Here is a 20,525-nt window from a genome sequence, read left to right as displayed (position 1 = left end):
CTCTGTCCTCACCCCAGTTCTAAGGCACACTACCCTTAACCCCTCCTACCTTTAACCCTTGTATGACAGGAGAAATCACCAATGGGAATCTCACTTTGAGAAGGCTGTTTACTTGAGTGTCTGAGCCCATATATCGGAGGGTCAACAGGAATGGGGGAGGGGATGGTCACTGGGTCAGTTCAAGTCTTCCAAGAAGCAGAAGCCAAAATGGGATTAGATATTGAAGACAATTATTGGGGGTATTTATGTGAGTGATAAAGCGGAAATGAACAGGGGAGACAGGGAGAGCATGTGGACTAATCCCTCCAAAAGGAAGGAAGGAAGGAAGGAAGCTTGGGCAGAAGGAGCCTCAGACTGCCTCAGCCCGGCCCTACATTGAGTCTTTGAGTGAAGGTCACCTGCAGGAAGAATCCCATGTGGGGCAAGAATGGCTCAATTCTAGTAACCCCACCACCTGCAGTCACTGACTGGGAGCAGCCCCAGAGAGCATGGCCTCAGAGTAAATGCGACATGGCCCCAAAGATGGCAACTGGAGTCTGTCGATCAGCCAGCTGTGCTTCTAGCAGCAGGGGTTTCAAAAGGGAAGATCTGAACAGCTCCCTTTAGTGCCCACAGCCAACCCCTTCTAAAAGGTCTTCTAAAAGGTCTCCAATAGAAATTCACTGGGGCTCTACTCTTACAAGTCAATGTTCCCTGAATGGGTTTTCTGGTCTACCACCTTAGGTTGTTAAACCTTTTGTCCTTAAGATCCTTCTTCCTTACACTTTTCTGATCTCTGCTAAAGGGGTGCGTGGGTTAATTTTGGAGACTCTGGAATTCTAGGAAACACAGTGGGGGGACCTCTGGGCAGCCAGAAGTAGCAAAAGAGAAGGGATGTTGAAAGGCACTGAAGACAAACATTGCCAGCTTGTTTCCTGCCTAGCAAATACCTCTCATGCAGCACTCAGGAAAAAACTTGATTTCTGCTCTGCTGTAGACATAGATGTAGATTACTTTGTGATTGTATTCAAGGTGCTGGACAAAACTTACCAGTTGAACTGTGAGCTTGGTCTCCTCTACTTCTTTGCTAATAACTTCTGCCCACCCCCCCCCCCAACATACACACACCGCCAAGACTATAGCACGTGGTATGGTGCTGGGTCACTATTGAGTGCTCAGTGTGAGCACAGTAAAGTGGTTAAATACTGGTACTGGAAAGATACGTTTTCTGAGTGTGTCCATCTGTCTGTCTGCCTATGTATGTTACACTGGTAGCATCTGTGAGATTTAATAAGGGTTGGCAGGCTGAGCTGTCCAGAATTTTGAAGTATTTTGACCATCCCTTCTAGAGAACTCTTAAAAATGCCATCTATTTCTTGGAATAGTGCTGAGAAAAGAAGTCATGAAATAAGACTCTCTAAGGCCCTTCTCCACTCTGAGCTGCCCTAGGGGGTTAGCTCCACACTATGGAATGTTCTCCAAATGGCCATTTTTTTTGTAAGCCCAGGGATGTCTGGGACCATGCATGGCACCGGATATGGCAAGGTCCAGGACCTATCTAAGTCACGGTCAGCATTCAAGTGTAGAGAAACCTGTTTGACATGAATATACTATCGGTTATACCCTTGGCCTGCACATCTTTTCAGTATGCAACAACCTTTCTATTTTAGGTGGATTTAGCTGATTTACTACTGCCTCGGAAAATACAGGTCTCAGTGTTCTTTCTCTTGTTTCTTCAGCCACCTCAAAACAAATTTCAACAGAGCGCCGGGCCAAGAGAGGCATGTGTGAAGCATCTCCATTTCTTCCAAAGACAGTTCTCGTGATCTCTCTGCCTCAACTTAAGGGAACACTCAGAATTCCTCCTCAACCAGTGGGCCCCTTCCATTCCTGGACTAGGCTGTGAGGGGATCCACCTGGGTTGGGTATTAGGACAATGCCCTGAAAATAGGAGTCTCGATCTTGGAAATTTGCTGGAAATTGCCAGGTTGGCCTCCAACAGATGAGGGAGTGCAGGCTCCCGATCAGGTTGGCGGCAGCTAGCCACCTCACCGTTGGTGCCAGGAACAACAGGGGTGTTGTTCACGTTCAGTACTCATGAGTATCCATTGCTGGTCCAGAGGGACAGACTGAAGCAAGGCCAGATCCCCTGCAGGCCAACTTAATTCCCACAGGAGGTCTGGTCAGCCCACAAGTCACCTACTGTGGCTGATCTTCAGTGCCTTTTTCCTGGATTGATGAAATTCCATGCTGCAGGTGAGGCCAAGACAACGACCAAAAAACCCCCCAATAAACAACCCTCATCTGAATGTGCTTTGAGGCTGTGTGTGGAGTCTGCATCATGTCATCTTTTCTCTCGACGCTTCTCCAGACCGAGAGGGTGAGACGGGAGAAGAGGATGTTCATTTGTCACTGAAGAGGAAGTTCCCTTCTCTTGCACCCAATGTTTGGAACAGAGTTTGCAGCTGCAGTTGTGAGGAAGGAGGGGAGGTGAGAAGAAAGTGAAGGCCGATAAGTATGTGAGTGGAGAGAAGGAAGCCCAGGCGCAGGAAGAAGAGGAAGAAGATAGGAAGGAAGCCCAAGGATGCTTTGGGACAGGACTTTGGACTCAGCACCACCTCTGGGCTCCCCTCCCAAACCCTGGCTCCCGTGTCTCTAGGGCAGAAGCCACACCTGAGCAGGGGTGAGGGGTGTATAGGCACCTGGACCCTCACTCAGGCAGATTACCCCCGGGGCAGCAGTTTAAGCAGCAAACCCAAATGTCCCAGACACCCACACGATGCAATCAATGTGCTTGAATGCCAAGTTGTTGGTAGTTAAATTCTGGGGAATCAAAAGTTATATGTGGATTTTTGACTGCACAGGGGGTCTACACCCCAAACCCTCTCATTGTTCAAGGTTTATCTGTATCTTTTTAAATCCGTTTTTGGAAGGGGTCCCCTGGGACAATAGAAGAGCTGCAACAGCATTCTTAGCACCCCTCCCCCACCCTAAGCAAGGGTATGAACAGTCGGCCACTCTGTATCGTCCTTCAAGTCATAAGCCACTTTATTCCAGTCCCTTGAACATCACAGACTGGCTTGATTTCAGACAGAACAGACTCCGTTTCCAGAGGTCCCGCACCACAGCAATGACAATGAACAGTCCGGCAAAGGAATGACCTAAACCTTTAGTCATTCAGCCTTCTGGGTGCTGCAGAGTCCCTTGGCCAAATTTAAGTGCATTGGATTAGACATGCAAAGCCCTTCCTGGGAAGGAGTAGAAGGAAAAAAACAACCATCGAGAAAATACAGACAGGGTCAGCGGCCGGCCAGGACAAGACTATTTGTGTACATCCCAGGCATGTCGGCATTCATTAGCCATGGGTCTGGCTCTGTCTTCTCTCCTCAACAGCTGGAGCCCCTCTTCCTTACTTCTCAATCCAGCTCTCAGTTCTAGGGAACTGGGTGAGTCTGGCTCAATAAGATGTCCTGACCGAGGGTAGAGCTTAGGCAGGCTTGCCCGAACATTAACTGACTCCCCTTCTAAGGGGAACTGGAAGGGAGAATTAGGTCTTCAGTCCAGAGCAGTGGTGGGAGGCAATGGGATGTACCACTGACCATGGCCAGCACCTCTGTTGGGCCCCTCACTCACTGTGCCTTCCACCTCTTAGTTTAATTCCCTGGTTTTCAAACCCAGATCTTACCATTTGGCCCATGGAGGAATTTGGCAAGTCTCGGGATGGACCTGTTGTGAGGAACGGACACTCGGAGGAAGAGGAAGATGATTTTACCATGTTTAGGTCTCCAAATTTCATCCTGGCAAGTTGGTTCATTTTGGTCAACCATGGAAATTCAGATTTTTGCTACCACTTAAAAGGGACTCAAGTAATAAAGAAGAGTCTGGAGTTAGAATGGGCTCAGTGTCATCTTCCTCATAGTTATGTTTGTCTTTCTGGGGGTCGTGGTCTACAGGGTGTAGCTTGGCTGCAGATGAACCCACTAGGGATCTCTCTGCCTCCTCCTGGGGCAGGTCCTCCCCATCTGGGTCCTTGAGTGCTTGGACTTCCCCAGGCCTACTACTTGTGAAACTATGACTGATTGACTTGTGATCAGCAATTTGTACTTTTAACTTTCAATTCCAATTAGTGTATGTGAGGTCACCAGCCAAAGAGTGACTCAAATTTGTGCTGTCCCTTCTGGAAACAGAATTCGGCATTCAGAGAACATGGTGATGGGAAATACTTTTGGATTCCCCACCATGGGCCCTGGAAAGCACAGATACTCTGGGCCATGCTTTCTATACAAAGAGTCAGCTCACTGCCCAACCTTGGACCCTCTGAAGGGTCCCAGGGGCATGGAAAGGTCAACACAGCAGATACAGCTCCTTACTCATCATGTGGATTAAACCATTGGGAAGTCCCAAGAATTTGTGTTTTTTTTTGTTGGGTTGACAGCATATTGATCTACTCAGAAAAACACCGGACTTCCAGTCTACTCCCACTGAGCTGCTGGGCTGAGTGGGCTAACAGTGACTTCACATCTCTTATAAAGACGAACCTTCTGGTGCCCAATGGACATATCCCACTTAACTGTGCCCTACTTCTATCCTGTAGACACTACCACTCTGGAAATGCACTCAAAATTAAGGTTGGGCCCTAGTCATGGTGACTTTGTACTTCTCTGGAATATATAAAATATACCTGTTGATTGGTGCATTTGTGCAAAGACAGATATGACTTTAAAACAAGACACAGACATTCATTATAGTTGGCTTACTTCACATTAAGCTACTAAAAACAGTCTTCTGTAGTAAGATTGTATTAGTGCTCACTAAACATGCATTTCATTTAAACAAGGCAAAACACTTAATTTGGTCTGCAATACCCAATATTTTATATACAGCAGTCTTTTTTTTTTTTTTTTTTAAATCACAATAGGCAACAAGATGGGTCTGGTTTTGTTAGGTAAGTTACCATTTGTGTTTAATTTCCAAAGAAACTCATCTTAGCTCAACTAGTGTAAACCATGTGAAGAAACAGCTGAGCCATCTTTTTTCCTCTTCTCTATGAATTTACCTTGAAATGTTCACAGCTTAGACACTACAGCCTGCTGGGGAAGAGGGTGGAGTGGAAGCCTCCAGGCCCCTTTCAGAGCCTGGCCCCAGGGGGTCCCCTGTCCTGGGGAACCTGGGTGCCACCACCCCGAGGGCACGAGTGGCTCCAGACCCAGGTGGGGAGTTTTGTTTTTCAAACAAGCCCCTGGGAGCTGGCCATAGAATCCCGGGACTGGATTGCTTGGCCCTCTCTGGCCTCCCCAAGTCTTCGGTCTGAGAACAGAAACATTGGAATCAGAAGAAAAATAACAATAGGAATGATGAGACATCATAGAACGACGAACAGCACACAGTCCGTGCACGACGGCACGTCCATGCTCTCCACAAGCACGTTGGGGCTCTGGGCATTCCCACAACAGAGGAAGCTGAAGGCGGCACGGAGGAAGGTGCGTCTGACCGCACAGGGGACAGCATCACCATCAATATTGTTTGGCAAAAAAAAAAAAAAAAAAGTTTCGTTAAAAAGAAAGGTGTAAAGGGAAAAAACACAAGCAGCAGCTCTACAATCCGTGGGGTGCGGAGCTCAGAACTGGCCAGCGCTGCTGGGGTCGCACTGCAGGAGGCGCACAATGGACGGGTCGCTCTTGGCCCCGCGGATGAACTCCTCCAGGGACAGTTTTCCTAGAAAGCAAGAGGACAGGTGAGCCGGGGGCTGGTCACACCACGTCTAGGTGGCAGCAACCGCTCACCTTTTCCCTTCCTTCCTGCTCCCCCACCCCACCACCGTGAGAGCCTTGGCCCAGCCAGCACCTAGGACAGCGGCCCCCAGGAGAGCATGCTGCTTCTGGGAGCCCCTGCTGACAGGGGTCAGATGGCCACAACAGGACAAGTTCCCAGGAGGGGGCAGGCGGTTCTCACTCGGTGTTTGTGCAACAGATAGCTACCTTTGCCTTTTTAAGAGTGCAGGCTGCACTCCTAAGGCACCACAGCTGTCACGGGGTTTCTGGTGTCCCCAGAGCCTTCTGGCCTCTTTGCGGTAGCCTTAGCTTTGCAGCAAGAGTCCCTCTCCCTCCATGGGAACAGAGGGGCCCACACAGATATCTGGGGGGCGGGGGGCTTGGGGGCCCTTCTTTTGGACAACATGTGAGGAGGATGCCCCTCCATCCAAAGTAAGAAAGTAACAAGGCTGAGGAGAGCCCTCAAGTCAATCCGAGCAGGCTGGAGGACGCAGGCTGGAGGACACAGACTTGGCCCTCTGGGATCCCACTTTTACCCATGGGTCCCTTTCCTTGCTGAGTAAGCTGGGATATGTATGGGTCTCCCTTCTGGAAGGTCCCTCTGTCGTATAGTTGGGGAAGGCAAAGCTCCTTTCCTGGTGCTTCCAAAAGGGGGAAGCTTCTGGGGCAGCTCTAGATAGGAGCTCCCAGAGGGGACTTGCTCCCTTGGCCCCAGTTAACACTGAACTTCAAATAAATAATTTTTTGTTTCATTTAAGTGTGTTGCAAATATTGCATAGGGAATACTTCTCTAAAGAACATTTGTTCTTCATCCAAAATTCAAAGTTGATTGGGCGTCCTATATTCCATCTGCATCCCAACATCTAAGGTCCACTATTCTTGAGTTTGAAATCCGGCCTCCCTTTTCACTTCAGATTGTTTGGAATCCCCTCCCTGGTTTTGAACTGTAGGGGGCACCCTCTGGGCAGAAAGTGCTGGCCACCTCAATCCCCTCCTCCCCTGGCGAAGACCACGTGGCTCCGGGAAACCCAACACCTCCAGGCACGCGCAGAAGAGCCCAAGCGCAAGCCCTGGGCAGGCTGGGGTGAAAGCTGCCAGGGTCTGAGAGGAGTCACACCCAGTCCCTCTCTGCTTTCCACTGAGCTGACCTGCCCGGCTCCAGTCTGCTGTGGTCTCGGCCTGTCCCCACCTTGGTCCCACTCTGTCTTGCACGTCCAGGGAGCATGTGGGATGAGCCCCTTTCACAAAGACCAGTGAGCCAGGTCCTTGCGGCTGGTATCTTGTCCCTTAGTGGCATCTGCCTGCCTGAGTGGCCCTAGCCCTGCCGCAGTCCCCACTCTGAGAGAAGCCAAGCCCCCACAGCCTCCTACCATCTCTGTTGGTGTCCATCTGGCGGAAGATCTTTTCTGTCCTTTTCTCTGGGGTTGACTCATCTTCAGGCATTTTCATTACAGAGGAAACCATCTTATAGATCGCCTAGGGACAGAAACAACGTGATAGGAAGACAAGAAGTATAGTAAGATAGTAAGATAAGAAGAGCTTTATCATTAAACCTCCCAGAGAGAGGGGCAAGGGAATGGCCCGGATGAGCCCAGGGAGCCAGTCCTGTTCCTGTTGATGTGCTATAGAAAACCAGTGTGTGGTGACCAGCAAGGAGGCCTGGCCAGTGGGGCTGGCTCCAGCAGGAAGGCCTCACCTCGCCCCCTGTGTCTCAGACTGTCATGTGCATACAAATCCCCTGGGGATCTTGTGAAAATGCAGAATCTGATTGAGCAGGGTTGGGGGCAGGGGGGGTGGTCATGGGGCCTGGGATCCTGCATTTCTAATAAGCTTCTGTGTGGAGCTGCTGTTGCTCCTGAGAACCCCACTTCTAGCAGCAAGGCTGAGGGGGACATTCCTCAGGCCAGAAACACAGGCTGGCATCTCTACCCAAGTCTCTCAAGGATAATAAGTGCCTGACCGTCTGCAAGTGTCTGCCTGCGCCTTCTCCCAGGCAGACATTACCAATCCAACCCAATGCTCTCTCCCTACCCCCTGGCCCCTAAATGTAGCAGTAGCCTCACACTGCTTCCCAGCAAGTTCCCAGGCATCCCCAAGATGAAGCCGTGTGCCATCCAAGCTCTGCACTAAGTGATTATGCAACTCGAGGCTTGACATAAATCAGGTACATCTGAACTCTGATGAGCAAAAACAGGGTTCTACTGAGTTTTGTAAGCAGTACTGAAACGGTCTCCCCCAACGCCACGGACCCCCCGTGCTACTCAGTAGAAGTCCTGGAGGCCTGTTGTCAAATGCAGTTTGGTAAACGAATGTGTCCTGGGACACTTGGAAACCAAGGGTCATGGGGGACTTGGATCAAAAAGGCCTTTCGACATTCCTCCCTGCGTACTGTACCTCATTCATACCGTAATGTTGTTCTTGGTGGTGGTGGTTCTCTTCCTGGATTCTCTACCTAAATCTTTTTAGGCAGCTGTGGGAGAGGTGCTCCTGAATCTGCTGGGTTTCAAGAGTTGTTCCTGAATCTTCTGGGTTTCAACTGCTTTTTAACTCAAAATAATCTTCCTGCCAAAGTGCCCACCATGGGGAAGCCTGCCCTTGGCCGCCACAATTGTTTGGTCTGTCAAAACCTATGGGTGCTCTCCTTAGAAACCAGGCACACACTGGGACAGACAGCTTCAGGGGCTTGTGGATTCAAGGGCCCCCCTGGAGACCCCAGGTGAAGAAAATCCCTGATCTCAGTTTCCCCCTCCAATAGCTCACGCTTTCACCCCTTCCCTTGGTCATTCCCCGGCTATTTATCGACCAACTATTACACGCCAGGCCTATCTGTCCCAGCCTGGCCCTCAGGGGTCACTGTCAAGGCAAATGTAACGGGGGAGCCTTCCTTGCCGGGAGGATTAGGGCAGGCTTCCATGAGGAGTGAGGTCAGCAAAGAGACGAAGGAATCGGAGAGCTCCCAGAGGAAAAGGACAGAGGGAGAGACCTGCGTGGACCCCCAGGTAGGAGGAATGGTAAAAAGGTGGAGAGCATGAGCACGGGTTAGGCTGCCCCACAGCAGGTCAGGACGGACCCATGGGGCCCCCCAGGGAGCACGGGAAGGGATCTTTCATTCTCCAGTAAGCCACAAAAAGATAGAAATGATATGAATTTGGATTTTCCTATTTGTATCTACTCCCCAAGCCTCCCTCTTACATACAGGCAGCAGTATTCAGAGAATCAAAAAATTGTCATTCATCAGTTTTACTCATCAGTTATTTATTGAGTGTCTACTGTGTGCTACGTGGCGGACAGTCAATTGTCAAAATGACCAATACGGTCTTTCTTATTCTGTATCTCCCCAATCCTCTGCCAAAGTGCTTGGGAGACACTGTATTGGTGACCAAAAGCACCCCATTTTGTATGACCCCCATTTAGATGGGTACAGTGATTCCAGTGATGCCTTAATAACTCTTGGGGAAGCCTTCATCTACACCACCTCTGGCTCCCATGATGGCAAGGAACTCTAAGCCTCTAAGAGTTGGGTCTCATGAAATTCTCCTTCTTGGAATTCTAATGGGAAGTCAACTGTGTACTAACCCAGAGACTATTCCCTTAATTCTCCTGGTTGAACAAATGAATGAAAGACCCCACAAACAGATGACTTTGGGTGAGAAAACGAGGCCCCTGCATTCAACCCAAGGTCTTCAAGAGATTTAGCCGTTAGCACTCAGGCCAAAGAAGTGGGGTTGGGACAGAGAAATAAAGATGGGTTAATAGAAAAATCAAAGAAAGTCAGGATGCCTTTACATGAGTATATTTGCAAACAGGACTTCTGGAATGGGGCAAAGGCACAATGTCTGAGTGTATTGCAGGGCTTAGGAGGAAGTGAGGGCTCGCATTCCAGACGGCTCTTTCATAACTCTAGACTAGATTTTTTCTGTTTAATGCGCATCAACTCACAGACAGGGATTAGTGAATTATTCACAAAACCAGGTCCATGACACGGGTGGCACCAGAGCAGTGAGTGAAGAGCTGAGGTGACAAATCCCAATGGTCCCAAGATGAGTAAGTAGATGGCAGCCTGGAAAAAACCACATTTGGGAAATTGTCCCTTTGTCCCCTTCCCACGGCATCAACTACCCAGAGACGAATGCACTAGAACTTCAGACTCTAGGGCTCCCCAGCAAGGGGAGAGAGAAGACACAAGGCCAGGCAGCCATCTGAAACAAATCATGTCTTTTATTAGCCTCAGCTCCCCCCCTTCCCCAAATTTAATGGGATTAAACCATGAAGAGGCCAGGCTACTTCCCTACTTATTTTTAGCAATGTCAATGAGAGCCCCGGCAGGGACATCCTGTTTTTAATTAAACTTGAAGAGCCTCATTCTTGAATCTGGGTAAACACAGAGCTAGAGGACACTCAAGAGCCCAGCTCTGGCTCTGCCCCTATGTAGGCTTGGGATGGCGCCTGCCCTATGGCCGGGGCTCTCTCTACCTTCCTCATAGCCTATATTTTTCTTTCTTTTTCCCTCTGAATGAACCACCTCTTGGGATGCTGGAAAAGGAGTCACGTCTGCACTGATAAAAGTTGTAGAATGATCGCAGGGCAGGCACAGTTCCAAGAGTTAAAGCGCAACCTTCTCTCTGAAGGAAACTAGACCACCTGCTTTCACCAGAAGATGGAGGGTCTCCTGACAGGACATCCAAGGTCCCATGACAACCAACCAAAGGCACAAGAGGTTAGGCAGTACAAGGTTGCATTTAGGTTCTAGATAAAGAAGAACACCCCGCATAGAAGGATATTGCCCACCAGGAAGTGAGGGTGGGGAGAGGCCATGAGGATCTTTCTTGGAAACACTTTTGAAATAGGATCGATGTCCGTGTTTCTGGAATGGTGTAAGTAGTTTCTTGTTTAGTGCTTAGAAGAATACGTGCAGTCAGGAACCTTCCTAATGTTCTGCCCAAGGAGCCGTAGGTACTTTCCTGGGAGGGGAGGAGATGACAGGGGCCCTGCCCCCTTTCAAACAAAGCAGCTCCATTCTTACATTAGGTTTCATGGACGACTTTTCCTGAAAAAAGCAAACTCATCACTGCCCTCCCAAAACTTGTCCACCCTGTGGTCAAGTCGGACATCTTTGGTGCCTCTCTGCCATCTATCTCCACATCTAGCAGTCAGCAGACCCGTTCAATCAGCCTCCTTCATATTTTCTGAAATCTGTCATTCCGCCTGCCATGGTCTTCTGTCAAGTCCGTGGCGGTACTCATCATTTTTAGATAAGGAGAGTTAATGTTCTTTTTCAGTCTAACCCAAAGTGCAATGCAAAAGCGGCTTCAGATAGCCCCATCCTAAGGGCCCTTTTATTACTGTCCTAACAGATGTTCCAGAGCTGTTATATTATAGGCCTTCACATGTGAGGGGTGAGGAAGTAGGGATGAGTTTGATTGTGGAATACCGACTTTGTGAAATACCAGAGCAATAGCTCAGTGAAGATGTCACAAAGACTAGGACATAACAGGGGCGCCTGGCTGGCTCGCTCAGTGGGGTGTGCAGCCTTGATCTTGGGGTTGTGAGTTCCAGCCCCCCGTGGGGTGTAGAGATTAGTTAAAAATAAAATCTTAAAAAAAAAAAGCTGGACGTAACGGAGCTGGAGATCTGGAAGTCATCAGCTGTTTCCTCCGTAAAGTGGGGTTACCAAGGTTGTCGTGAGGATTCAGTGAGAGGAGGTACGTGCCGCAGGTGAAACATTGTCCTGCAAAACGTCGTGTCCATCCAGAAGCTGGCGGAGGTGAGAAGAAGGTGAGGTGACCTTCTTTGGAAAAAAGGGTTTTTGCAGCTGTTATCAGGTTAAAATAAGATCAGACTGGATTAGGACAGGCCCCAACCAATCCAGTGACTGGAGTTCATGTAAGAAGAAGGAAATCTGGACTCAGACTCACAGGGAGAGCGTCGCGGTTGATGGAGGCAGAGGCTGGAGTGACGCAGCTGTGAGCCAGGCACACTGAGGATTGTGTCACCGCTGACGCTAGGAGAGAGGCATGGAACAGGTGACCTCCCCTCCCCACCCCTCAGGAGTCTCCAGAAGGAACCGACCTTGTCCACACCTTGATTTTGGACATTTGGCCTCCAGAACTGAGACAGAATACATTTCTGCTGTTTGCCAAACTGCCCAGTCGATGATAATTTGGGACGGCAGACCCTGGAGTCAGACACAGTGTGGAAAGCCCTTGGCACAGGGCTAGCCCTTGGCGAGCACTGAGGAGAGGAGACTTCTGCAGGAAACACGGGCTGTAGCTGGAACTCTGCTTGGGAGTGTCCATGTTCGGGCGGCAGAAGAAAGACGAGGAGGCCGTGACGGCTATGGGGAGACCACGATGGCTACTGGGAGGGACCAGCCGGAGGGGCGCCTCGCTCACAGCACCAGATGGCACACTCCTTGCTAAGAGTTAAACCCTTGTCATAAGATTAATTCCCGAATAAGAGGGTAAACCAAACACAATGGCGCACATGAAGATTAGCTCTTCCAGAAAGTCAGTGGTCTAAGCAATGACTTTACAGCTGCCTCCAGGAGAGAAATCTTGAGTTGCATTCCGGGGTCACATCTGTGGTCCACGTTCAAAATGGGGAATTAGGCAAGGGTGTGGAGCTGAATTCCCGGGGGCCATATCAAAACGGATTAGAAGCTCTTGTCCTGTCACCCACTTTGTTTCCCCTGGAATCAAAAGAGCCCAGTGTTTAAAGTCTCCAAGGAACATATTACAATTGACAGAGTATCGATGGCATCAATTTAGAAAGATGATCTGGAGAAAAAATGCAAGTACCACTCAGGAAGTGGCTCTGAAAGAAGGTAAAGAAGTTTCTCTGGTCCTCATTTTGGTCCTCAGTGGCACAGACACTCACAAGTGGGCTGGTGATCTTGCCACTAGCTGGGACTAACCCGGGCCTCTGTTGGGTGCTCCTGGAGGGCAGACATTTGCCCGGCCCCCATTGTCCCCCCTCTTCCTCCTCTTCCAACCGCTGTGTAGGTATGTGAGCCTTTCATCACATGAGGGAATGAGAAAAAAATTTCTAATACCGCTAAAAAGAAACAGAAATGAAATCTTCCATGATGAGCTGCCAGGATGTGCCCAATCTCCTTCCCTCAGGTTGCACTCACTCCAAAATCCATGGAAAGGTAGATCAAAGGTGTCCTGACATCCGTCCAGCCTTCATTTAAAATGCCAATTAACCTGTGTCACAACGAGGAGGGAGAGTCTGATTCCAAGACAGTAATGATTTGAACACCAGTATTTTCAAAGCAATCATTAACATCCAAGTAATAAATATGCTAACTAGAAAATTTCCAACATAGTTTTCAAAGTAAGTTTCCTGAGGACTGTTCTGGGTAACATGATGTCAGTCTATGTATATCCTCTCAGAAAGTCTCTAACTTGAACTTGAGAACCAGTCCAGCCAGGTCCTCCCCAGAGAGTCCCAAGGCATGAAGTTTGCCTGTGGGCTCAGGGCAACAGTTCGGGCTTGGGGCATTCCTGGCGCCAACCACATTCTCTTCTGGAAAGCTGATCATTCTTTCGTCAGAGTCCTGTGAGCATCAGAGTAGCCCGGAAGTTTTAGTTTTTCCCGGACGGGCTGGTATTTGGTAGGAAAGGTAAGAGGTGAAGGAGGTCAGGAACTCCTTAAGTCATCTGTTCCAGAATATCTATGAGTTCCATCAACTGAGGGTTTTGTTGGGTTACCTTCCTCCTCTTTGTTAATATACATTTTATGACTAGGCAAATTCAACTTAAAAAACTTTTTTTAAAGGTTTATTTATTTGACAAAGAATGAGACCGTGAGAGAGGGAACACAAGCCGGGCGAGTGAGAGAGGGAGAAGCAGGCTTCCCTCTGAGCAGGGAGCCCGACACAGGGTCCCAGGCTCTGGGACCATGGCCCAAGCCAAAGGCAGACAGACGCCTAATGACTGAGCCACCCAGGTGCCCCTTAAGTTAAAACTTAATTGAAGATTCTATTACCTCGTCCTTTGGGAAACCATCTCCCTTTATTTAGCAGGAAAACATCCTGTCCTAGCTCTGGAAACTGCAGTAGAATAATGGTAGCCAACATTTACTGAGCTCCCTCACAACCCAGGGAGTGTCCAAGCACTCGTGGCCAAATCAGCAACGTCCCTTCCCCACTCCCTCAGCCCCTTCCTCAGACCCTATGCTGGGACAGGTGTTTGGTGTAGACCTGTCTCTAGCTGGGCTGACAGGTGGCTACATGAGGCAAGAAGGCTTCTCCCAGGTCTTGGGGCCCCCACCTGGAGTACAGGATCTGCTGTAACAGGAGGAAAAGGTCAGAGCTGTTATCTGTCTGGCTTATGACTCCTGAGAGGCGGTTTTGACGCAATAATAAAATACTGGGCCTAAACCGTGTTCCTAAATTTGTCACTTGAAAAAAAACAAACACGTGAACGTGAAAATGTTCATTTAAGGCTCTAAAAATAAATCTGCATATGGTTTTGTTTGTTCATCCAGATGTTGATAGAGCACAAAATTATTTTTTTTAAAAAGGAACATAACTGCATTTTGGCATGTGTGGTAGACTGAATAACAGTCCCCCCAAAGATATGCAGGTTGTTACCCCCGGAACCTGTGAATATGCTCACCTTACATGCTAAAAGCGTGATGGGAATTAGGTTAAAGACCTTGATCGCGTGGTGGTTGTCCTAACAGGCAGCTCCCAATGTAATCGCAAGGGTCCTTCCGAGTGGAAGAGGGAAGCAAAGGGAGATGCCCAGAGAAATGCTGGTGTGAGAAGGACTCAATCCATCTAAGCTTGCTGACTCTGGACATGCAGGAAAGGGGCCACAAGCCAAAGAATGCTTCCAGAAACCAGGAATGGCAAGGAAACACATTCTCCCCTAAAACCTCCAGAAGGAATGCAACCTGTGGACACCTTGATTTTTAGTCCAGTAAAACTGAGTTCAGACCTCTGACCTGGAGAACTGTTAATAACTTTGCGTTGTTTTAAGCAACTAAGTTTATAGTAATCTGTTAGACCAACAAAAGGAAACTCCCAGGGTGTTATGTCAGTATTAGAGTCTACAACAGAGACCAAAGCTTGCCCCATAAACAATATTCTGTGATTGCCAAAGCTAAACTCCGAGAAGCAACGTCAGGGAAGAAAAACTGGAAAATTTACAGAATCCCACAGTCCATTCTTGTCGAGCCTAATTATAAACTCATTTGGACCCCAATGCACACCCTGACCAGTCTTTAAGGTCTGTCAGTGAACAGCATGAATTCGCCTTTTATTAAACTGCTTGAATTTCTGAGTCTTGGAGGAACAGAAATTCACCCAAGAATTCACACGTTGGTGCCTGCCATCGAGTTGCAGGTTTTACTCACTTTAACAAATGGAAGCGTCCTTTGTGAATGATTCTGGGGCCCACAGCTTGCGCCCTTTTCATCACCCCCTAACATAGATTTACCTAACACAGAGCAGAAACCCAAGGGACAGTGATTCCTCTGAAGTAGGTGCAGCTCTGCAGAGGTCCTTGCTGGAGGGTGGGAACCAGCTGGAACCAGCAACCCCCTCCACGCCCTGCCCCCCAAGAACACGCACACAGGTACAGGGCTTCCTGGGACAGGCCCAGCATCGGATTAATAATGAATATTAATCAACGGAGGGCAGGCCTGCAAGAAACAATTAAGGAGACTCGAGGTTTCCATTTGCAGGCTCCTCAAAAACCCTGAGTACATAAGCATTTATTAAGGACTCCGAGTCCTTCCTGTGATGACCTGGAAACTACCCCTGGGCCTGTGAGCGGACTGAGCTACTTATGGTGGGAGGGAGGTGGGGAGAAACTATCTTGTGAAGCTGAATGGCCCTTCGTTTCTATGGTCCCTTTCTACATTCCGTGCTGAACACAGGGCAGGGGCTCGGCAAGTGCTTACTAGAACCTTCTGTGCGTCAACTGCCAAGTCCCCACCCACCCTTGCAAACCAAATTCCACAGCCTGGGGAGAGGGTCTGTGGTGCCGCCCACACTCTTTATTCCCGGGGCCAGCTACTTAGCTGGTGCTTAACTGTAGGTGTGAGCCAATGCTTGAATGGTCTGATGTTCAGAAGCCCAAGGGTTCTGGAGGGTTCTCCCTGACTGAGGGTCAGCATCTTCATCAGTACTGTCCACCAAACCCCTGACCAGGGGCAGCCAGGAGAACTGCGCAGAAGTGTTCCACAGGAGAGAACACAGTGGCTAACAAATTCTTTCTTCCCTTAGATCCCAATCAGGAAGTCATTCTCTTCAAAAGGGGAACGGAGTCACCCCCTTCCTGTGCAGTGGGGCAGACGACACGGGGGCAGAGCGCAGCACTCCCCCACCCCCAAAAGGAGAGACAAAATAAAGTTAATTAAAATGAATCACCTTTGACATTTAAATTTTTGTTTAATTAGCAAAGATGAAGAAAAACCGGGAAAGTGCAATGCCACGGCACCTCCTTCATTCACTCAGGCAGCGTGTTTGGGAGAATAGTCTCGCAGAGAGCATCCAGTACCTCAGAAAATGGTGCTCCTTCCCTTTGGCCCAGCAACTGTACTTTTGGGAACCCATTCTAAGGGGATAATGCTAAATATAGAAAAAACAGCACACACAAGAATGATCTGTTATTTTATACTTAAAAATTACAGTATCATGTGTATTAATAAAACCGGGAAACAAGCTATATATCCAACAACAGAGGAAGAGAAAGTAAGTTGTACTGTATGACTATTATGAAGCTATTAAAATACCATTATTAAAGTTTTTATGACATGAGAAATGCTCGTATTATTATGTTGAGTGAAAATGGCAAGAAACAAAATTTCATATACTTTATGAAATCATTTAAATGATGGAAATAAGACCAGAAAATATTATTTTCTAATACCAGAAAATTAATAGCAGTGATTCTCTTCGTATGTGGAGTGGGAATAGGGAGAATTCTCTTTTGCTTTTGTATTTTTCTGTACTCCCATATTTTTGCCACTGACATTGTATTTTTTATACATTTATCCTTGAGGGACGGGAGAAATTCTTTATTCTTTTTTTTTTAGAAGATTTTATTTATTTGGCACAGACTGAGAGAGAGAGAGAGCGCGCGCACCCAAGAGCACCAGAGGGAGAGGGAGAAGCAGGCTCCCCACTGAGCAGGGAGCCTGACAAGGGGCTCCATTCCAGGACCCTGGGATCATGACCAGAGCTGAAGGCAGATCTCTTAACCCACTGAGCCACCCCGGCGCCCCTGAAATCCTTTATTCTTGTTTAAGATCTTGGCTCTGACGGATTAACTGAACAGACTGTATTCAGACAGTCGCTGCTCCAGGGGAAGGAAGAGCCACAGAAAGAACTAGCTGGCAGATCTGGGAACCACACTCCTGCTCTGCCCCTAGCTCCATGTGCACCTGTCCCCCTCACTACCCTGTGGGGTCAGGCCCACTGCCCCAGGAGCTGACCCCAGGCCTCAGCTACAAGGGCTCAATGACAAGGCAGTCATGTGGGTCTCTTTTGGCTCTGACATTAGGCTTCTGCAACGGGCTCTCCCTGGTTCTTTCCTTGAAAGCAAATGCCCCTCTGACTCCACCCCCAATCTCACCAGCAGAGGATTGCTTTCCATTTCCTTGTGTCCCACCCCCTCCCTCCCTTCCAGCAGCCCCACCTGTCCCCCCAGGGGCTGTAGATCTCCCTCGGAACCTCAGCGCTCTGGAAGGAGTGCTGGCTTCTGAGATGAGCCCTCCAGGAAGCCAAATGCCCACTCTCTTGGACTGCTATCTGCTTCCAGATGCTTCCCTCTTGTGCCCATTCTCCTGCCAAGATGGTGAGTGATGGCCAGCCCACCCACCTAGTCCTTTTTATTGCCTGCAGCTGAAGCTGTCTTGATGCTCCCTTGAGCTGTGTCTCAGTCCCCCTAAGTTCCTCCCTGAGTCCCACTCACTGCCGATCAAGCTGGTAGTGGCACGATCAAGCTGGTAGTGGCACGACCACTTACGGCCCCTTATGTCCCTTCCTCACCTTCCCTTGGGGTCTGACAAGGAAAATGTGGCCAACACCAGGGCCCCTTCTCCTGGCCTGTTCAGGGTATTTACTCTCGGTGAGTGATCTGGGGAAATAAAATGGAGTGCTTACTTGATTCTACAATGTTTGCATTTCTGACGAGACAGAACCCAGGCCAGTCCCTGCCTTTGTTCAAGAGTCTAAGAAAGTTGTCAATTAATGATGGTGGAGATGATGAGCTTTTCTGTGTTTCTGTATGCCTGGCACTGGGCTAAGCATTGAACAGGGACAGTCACATCTAATCTTAAAACTAACCCCAAAACATGGGTGGCAGTTCCCTTTCACAGATGGGGACACTGAGCCTCACTTAGGTGAATTAAGTTGGCCAGAGTCATAGAAGTAGTGACTGAAAGGGGCAGGGTTTGAACCCCAGGTCAGAGACTGATCATTAGACACCACTCCAGGGGATATAACCCCAAAGGCTCGAGGTCTGGGCAGGCCCTGGGGATGGGTGGATGGAGGGACCACAGTGAGCAGAATCTGCTGAGGAAGGTATGTCCATCTGTGGGGGGGGGGGGGGGAAGTCACCACAAAGCAATCAGGTGACTTAGGCCAAGCAAGAATGGGGACCCAGTGTTGTCAGATCTGCATTTCCAAGAGATGCCAAAAACTCTGCATGTTTCTGTGTACTCTTCTGTTTGCAACTATGGTTTAGTGTTTTCAAAAACTGCGCAGGCCGAGATCAAGGCTGCACCCTGCCCCATGCTGGACAGAGCCCCTGCCACTTCTTACCTGGGACTCATGTCCTTGGCTTTGTAAGAGGTGAGGGCTACGTACCTGCACAATCTCTAGCATTTCCGCCTTGCTGATGTAGCCATTCCCATCCAGGTCATACATGCTGAAGGCCCATTTCAGCTTCTGCTCCAGCTTCCCCCTCGATGTCACGCTCAAGGCTATGATGAATTCTCTAAAGTCTATCGTCCCATCGCCATTGGCATCGAAGGTGCGGAAGACATGCTCTGCAAATTTGGAAGCATCCCCGTAAGGGAAAAAGTTCCCGTAAATTTTCTTAAATTCTTCCATTGACAAGTGTCCACTGGGGCAGTCTCTCAAGAAGCCTTTATACCACTCCTGGATCTCGTGCTCCGTGAAGTCTGTGCTTTCCAGCAAATCCTGCATGACCTCCGGGCGCAGTTTGCTGTTCTGTTTCCCCATCCTGGCAGCGAGGATTCAGCTGCAGAGACAGAAGAAGACACCTCGGTTTTAGACCTGTTCTTTGGAGGCACACTTTAGAATTTGTGACTGTTCCTCTGGGGAAAAGAAATAGACTCTTTGAGTCCATAACACGGTCTGGTTGTCCAATTCAGCCAAACAGAATGACAGAAAGACAGGCAGTCCAAAGATGCCAAGTAGAAATACCACGGACCAGAAAACGGATGCCTTCTCTGTGCTGAGCCATGAGAAAACAGGGATTCATCATGAAAGAAAGAGGGAGAAAAGGAGGGAGGGGGAGAGTCAGAGCCAGGGCCAGAGAAATGCGCTACTTAGTTCTGCCTGGTCTATTTGCAAGAGGTCTAGCCCGACATAAAGACGACTGAAGCTGTAACACCCAATCCCAGTATTAGCAGGGAGAATTTAAGGAGGAGAATGGGAAGAGAGAGAGAGAGAGAGAGAGACAGAAGAGGTAATTTATGTTTTATTGCTAGAATATGTCCAAGGAAAGTGCTGCTTGGGGACCTTCTGAATATTAAGAAACAGGTACGAGTAAGAACAATACAAACCCATCTAATACCATTAAATGCTACCAAGCTAGATGGGTTATTTAAATCCACAAGGTCAATTCACTGCCGCGTTGGGTTCAGATGGTAAAGATGAGGCTTCATAAATGGTTTACATGCATGCTTACAGAGAGGCCAAGCTTTCCTTTTTAAATACAATCAACTTTACATTTTATTATAACAGTAGTACACACTCATCAAAACAAAGTAAGAAAGCACAGTGATGCATAAAGAAAAAAGTTTGCAACACTTCAAATCTTCACACTTATAGATAACCTTGCGGGCATTTTGGAGTGTGTCCTTCCAGATTTTTTTATAGGCATGCTTATGTAAAATGCTATTAAAATGTTTAAGTACATTTGCACTTCAAAACAACAAGAATATGTACACTTTGTTACCAAAAAAACAAGAATATATATACTTTTGTTACCTATTTTTAAACTTAACATAATGTGGGGAACAAAGGCAACTTTTGTTAGATGGAAAAAAAAACCAACCCTAGAATTATCATCGTCCTATTTACAGAGCCATCACCATTAAGTAAGTGAACACCAGGCACCGGGCGTGTGTTGGGTGTCGTGGATTCAAAGAAGAGTGAGATGTGGCCCCTCCGTCTTCGGAGGCCCTCAGCTGTGTAAGTTCAGAAATGGTGGTGGCAGTGAGGGGACAGACAGTACAATAGATATGCAGCTCATTGTTACCAGGGGAATGGATGTGGTGCGATGAGAGTACACAGATAGGGCACCCAAGCCAAAAGGCAGTATAGTGCATCAGGAAAGCCTTCCTGGAGGAGGTGGTATCTGAGCTTTGTGCCTATTTCCAAAGTCTTATGATTTAAGCACCGTCAAGAAAAGCCCCTTCTCATAAAAGGGGGTTCTACACTTTGCATTTTTCTGATATTGGAAAAAAGTCTGAAAATAAAGCTTGGGAAATTATAGGCTATGTGAAAGACCACACATCCCCACTATTAATCATGAGTCCCAATTTTCTTTGAGATTTTCTCTTGTGGTG

General features: G+C 48.4%; 1 protein-coding gene across 6 annotated transcripts in view; it reads right to left on the bottom strand.

The window, feature by feature from the left end:
- Positions 1–3,009: 3,009 nt before the first annotated feature.
- Positions 3,010–20,525, bottom strand: part of NCALD (neurocalcin delta) — a 371,716-nt gene continuing 354,200 nt past the window's right edge. For all 6 annotated transcript variants that reach the window (XM_046016599.1, XM_046016614.1, XM_046016629.1 and 3 more), the window contains 3 exons: positions 18,574–18,970; positions 7,121–7,226; positions 3,010–5,694 (listed from right to left, as the gene is read on the bottom strand). In XM_046016599.1, the coding sequence (XP_045872555.1) occupies positions 5,597–5,694; positions 7,121–7,226; positions 18,574–18,951 (582 nt within the window). In that variant the 5' untranslated portion in view covers positions 18,952–18,970 and the 3' untranslated portion in view covers positions 3,010–5,596. The remainder of the gene's footprint in view (positions 5,695–7,120; positions 7,227–18,573; positions 18,971–20,525) is intronic.

Source organism: Meles meles, chromosome 1, assembly GCF_922984935.1.
Source record: "Meles meles chromosome 1, mMelMel3.1 paternal haplotype, whole genome shotgun sequence".
NCBI lineage: Eukaryota > Metazoa > Chordata > Mammalia > Carnivora > Mustelidae > Meles > Meles meles.
The sequence above is the reverse complement of the archived record's forward strand: the minus strand, read 5'-3'. Positions and strand labels throughout refer to the sequence as shown.